Source organism: Phaseolus vulgaris, chromosome 4 (genome assembly GCF_000499845.2).
Source record: "Phaseolus vulgaris cultivar G19833 chromosome 4, P. vulgaris v2.0, whole genome shotgun sequence".
In the NCBI taxonomy this organism is placed as follows: domain Eukaryota; kingdom Viridiplantae; phylum Streptophyta; class Magnoliopsida; order Fabales; family Fabaceae; genus Phaseolus; species Phaseolus vulgaris.
This window is the reverse complement of record NC_023756.2, coordinates 41,231,733-41,236,036: the sequence shown is the minus strand read 5'-3', so window position 1 is coordinate 41,236,036 and position 4,304 is coordinate 41,231,733. Positions and strand designations below refer to the sequence as shown.

Below are 4,304 nucleotides of genomic sequence, written 5' to 3'. Positions count from 1 at the left end.
GCATGAATTATCATGACCAATTTAAAATGGAATGTGGCAAACTTGGCATACTGAACAGGCTTATTCTTCACTCTTCTGTTCTCACACTCTATGCTTGAGGTCAAAGAAGGGAAGTTTCTAAATGTGGCAGTTTCCATTTCCAAATGGTAGCATTAGCAAACTTTCTGATTTATTAATGGTAATTTCTAATCCATAGTTATGATACCATCTTCTCTGCTTTCAAAACACTTTTTGCACTTGGCTTAGTATCATTGGCTGAATTAGTAAAACCCTTTAGTATATGTGAGTCTTTTTGTCACTTGTAGCCCCCACACGAAGCTAATATACTGAAAATTTGTTATTATGTCATCAACCAATGATCCAATGCTGCTTCACCAAGAAATACAACAAAGCCTGTAGTAATAAATGGTAATGAAAACCAAGCAAAAGCATTCTTTAAATGGGATTTTAGACACTCAAACTGCTCTTTTCCAATAACATAGTTTAAAAATGCTTATATCCATCAAAAATAGGGCCATGCATTTGGTAAATGAATTCAGTGGACACCAAAATCACAGAAATGGAACTTTTTTTTTTTTTCTGATAATCACTATGATAGCAACCCCATTTATTTTTTAAGTATAAAAGAGAGATTGTAGGGGGTTGCAAAACAAATCTAAATACAGAAAAGAATGTAAAACACATGACACTCAAAGTGAAAGACAAACCCAAATCACATCCACACAAGTGAAAGCACATGGTATGGTAGTTAGTTGAAGAATTCCCAATTGAACTTGGAAGGACCTGAACTATTGGCCACTGGGGGCGGTGGGGAAGGGGATGTGGATGGAACAGGGATTAATGGTTGGGAAAAATCAAACAATTCCCAATTTGTGGTAACTACAACTCCTGAGGTGGAATTCCTTAAGGGTTGATGTTGTGGTTCATGGTAAAGTTCTATAAAATCCTCATTTGAGTTCCTTGCTTGCTCTTGTTGCTGCTCCTGAATTGGTGCTAGGGCTAATCTATTATGTCCATTTGAATGCTTTTGTTGTTGCTCTAAAACTGGTCCCAGCCTTTGCCCATTTGAATGCTTCTGTTGAGGCTGCACTGGAGCATGGTCTTCATTGCTACTAGGCATGGAGTTCTTCACCTTTAGCAAATCCAGAGTTTCAACATACTTTTGAACTCTTTTTACCTTCAAAATTAATGTTTCACTACCATTAGAAGTGCATAAACAAATGCAATTTGAGATACACTGATAACACAAAATGAGTAAAATGCATCTTAGTATCTAGCATTACCTGTATTTTCCTCTGTAATTTCACATCCCCTTCAGCCATTATACCATCTAGTTTAAGCAATTGATTCATCAATAACTCAATCAGATTAAGTACATCTGTTTCTGCAACTCTTCCACCTTTGTTAATAATTGACTCAAAGGCTGATACCTAACCAATTCCAATCACTGATCAGCTTCCAACTACACAGGCATTTATTTAATACAATCCCACCTCACTCGTAAATAAGTGTTTGGAAAAGAAAAGAAAAAATTAAAATAATGATAATAAATGAAAATCAATAGCCACCAGAATACATACCCTCCCTGCGAGCCTATCTAGTTCCAAGCTGATTTCTGAGATTGATTTTGCAGCTTTCTCCATCTTAGCATTCTTCCTTGTCTCTAACAACCTCTTCTCTTGACTAATAGGGTCTTCCACTAGAACTATCTTGGATTTAGCCTTGACCCCAACCATGTCAAGAAAAGCCTTTGAATCCCTCTCCTTGTCTTTGTAAAACAGCTTTTGGTCTTCGTGATGTAACCCAGTTAGCCCTGATAGCATTTTCTTCAACTCCCCTGCAAACCCAGAAATTAAGCACACGCCATAACCGATGCAACCAAAACAAAGGACAAAAGGAATAGTAAAAATCAAATTCTGAAAGAACAAAAACACAGTATATATGTAACAAGTTTTGTCCTACAAGACAAAGGTAAAGGCAACCGACAGAGAGAGAACAAAGGGAAATAAATAACATTAAAACTGTAAAAGTGAAGAGTTACCAAATGTAGCTTGGGAACTAATGTTGACTTCATGGTAAATTGAACCATACTTGACCCTAACTCTAATGGTGGGAACCAGCACTGAGTTCCGATCCGACTCAGAGGTTCTCATCTGGACCAGCATTCCACCTGGCCTCATCTCCCATTCCTTTGAACCAGACTCAACTCTGCCACCATCTGAACCTCCATTTGTGATGGAAGAAAGACCGTTTGTCTTGTGATTATTACTACTATAATTATTCTTCATCTTCATCATCTTCTCTCACTCTTTCACTTTCACCACTATGCAACAAAAGGGTGTGTGAGGAACAGAAGAAGATAGATATTTAGATCTCAGACAACTCAGATTCTTAACCATCCATGACAGAAACCACACTGACCCAATTCACCAAAAACCTGCAAGAATACGTCTCAGAAATCTCTGACCATTCCACAACAAGAAGAGCCCTGGACTAATCAATGGCTTACGAGGAAAATGAATCCCAACCCCTTCAAAAGCTGAACCTTCCAAGGGTCAACGTACAGATCTTTAAACCCAAATGTAGCTGAAACTATGGTTTCAGAATTTTACAGCAGATTTTTGAACAAGAATAAAAAAGAAAAGCTAGAATAATCTGAAACTGTATTTTTTTTTCTGAATGATGTAGAGGAGAAGATATTGAGGAATGATAAAAAGGAAGAGAGTGAAGAATTGGAAGAAAGAAGCAGTGATTCTCCTTGGTGTTCTGGAGAAACAGGAGAAGAAAGAAGAGTGTGGTGAAATGAAAACAGAAGAAGAAAGGAATATAAAAACGAGTGGCCAGCTAACTATGCTGACTCTCTATGATTATTCATATATACTCTGCGTTTAATTAATTAATCAATTAATTAAAAATAATTAAGTTTTTAATGATTGTCATTAAAAATATCATTGAACAATTATTCTTTTGTTTCTTGTTCCCTACTAATAAATTAAGCATTTCATCTCCCACTCCTCATATTGTAATTTTATTTTTCCTTTTAGATCACTTTGACTTAGTCTTGGTCAGACTTAATTTCTTTTAAAACAATTACTTTGTATATTATTTTTCTTTAAAAATCATCCCCAAACATGTACTTATTAATTTATAATTGGAGAATACTTCTTTGGTAATAAATATAAGAATTTAATTTTTATGCACAAAGAACTTTACTTTCTTATTCAACATGTATTAGCTTTTATAATAACTATTTTAAAACTAATTACTAACATGATTTCACATTATTAATAATATAAAATATCACTTTTTTTGGAATAATATTTCTGCTCTTCCAAGTTTCAATTAAATTATGATTAAGAGAAAAAGGTTATTTCAACCTATTTTATCTCGCCAATGTTATATGAACTGAAATTGGTAACTCATCCGACATATAGTGGGTTGACACGTTTCCGACTTGATTCGTCGCTTTTAAAAAAATTATAATTTTTTTTGTTTTGAATCTATTTGTTTGGTTGTAGTCATTAATATCACTTTTTGAACAATAAAAATGTAAGGAAGAATAGTAAAATTAAATCAAACTTTAATATTCTAATCAAAGAAAGTTTAATGTCTAACAAAATAAAATAAACATCAACAATACTTCAATAAATCAAATAATGTATGAAGAAATTAATGTAAATAGAGTTCTATACAAAACATTGACTACCACTAAATTTAATTCAAAAAACATGAGATTTCTCTTTAAAAGTAGGGGTGACAAAATGGGTCAGCCCAACCCGTTTTGGCCTGACCTGCCACTGGCCCGCAAAAAACAGGACGGGGTGGGTTGACTTGCCAAGGTCATACAAGCTGAAATTGGTAACTCGTCTGTCATAAAATAGGTTGATGGGCTGGTCAATGATTTATTAATTTTAAAATGAAACTTTTAAAAAATATCAAGTTTTTTCTTTATTTGTAATTGTTTTTTGTTTTGGATCTATAAATTGGTTGTACTTATTGATATATTTTTTTGGCAATAAAATGAAAGAAAGAACAATAAAATTGAATCAAACTTTAATATTCTAATCAAAGAAGGTTTAATGACTAAAAAAGTGAAATAAATATTAACAATACTTCAATGAATCAAATGATGTATAAAAAAGTTAATGTAAATAAAGTTCTATATAAAACATTAAACATAACCAGTTTTAATTCCAAAAGCAAGAGATTCCTCTTTAAACGTGTAAAAAATAAAGAAGGGCAGGTTGATGAGCTAGTCTGTCTCAACCCGCTCTTGGTCTGTCGGGTTTGAAGGTTAGACGAGT

General features: G+C 33.6%; 1 protein-coding gene across 1 annotated transcript; it reads right to left on the bottom strand.

The window, feature by feature from the left end:
* Nucleotides 1–551: 551 nt before the first annotated feature.
* Nucleotides 552–2,850, bottom strand: LOC137837682 (BAG family molecular chaperone regulator 3-like). The gene is made up of 4 exons (XM_068646784.1): nt 2,042–2,850; nt 1,581–1,837; nt 1,284–1,430; nt 552–1,177 (listed from the first exon to the last, which is right to left on the bottom strand). The coding sequence occupies exons 1-4, from the start codon at nt 2,295–2,297 to the stop codon at nt 749–751; spliced, it is 1,089 nt and encodes a 362-aa protein (XP_068502885.1). The 5' UTR covers nt 2,298–2,850; the 3' UTR covers nt 552–748.
* Between the last annotated feature and the right edge of the window lie 1,454 nt (nt 2,851–4,304).

Bases quoted from the DNA above. Each gene is read 5' to 3' on its own strand.
- LOC137837682 (XM_068646784.1), bottom strand. From the start codon at position 2,297: ATGATGAAGATGAAGAATAATTATAGTAGTAATAATCACAAGACAAAC. The intron at 1,838-2,041 runs GTAACTCTTCAC...CTGGGTTTGCAG, and splicing joins TAGTTCCCAAGCTACATTTG to GGGAGTTGAAGAAAATGCTA. The intron at 1,431-1,580 runs GTATGTATTCTG...GGAATTGGTTAG, and splicing joins TAGATAGGCTCGCAGGGAGG to GTATCAGCCTTTGAGTCAAT.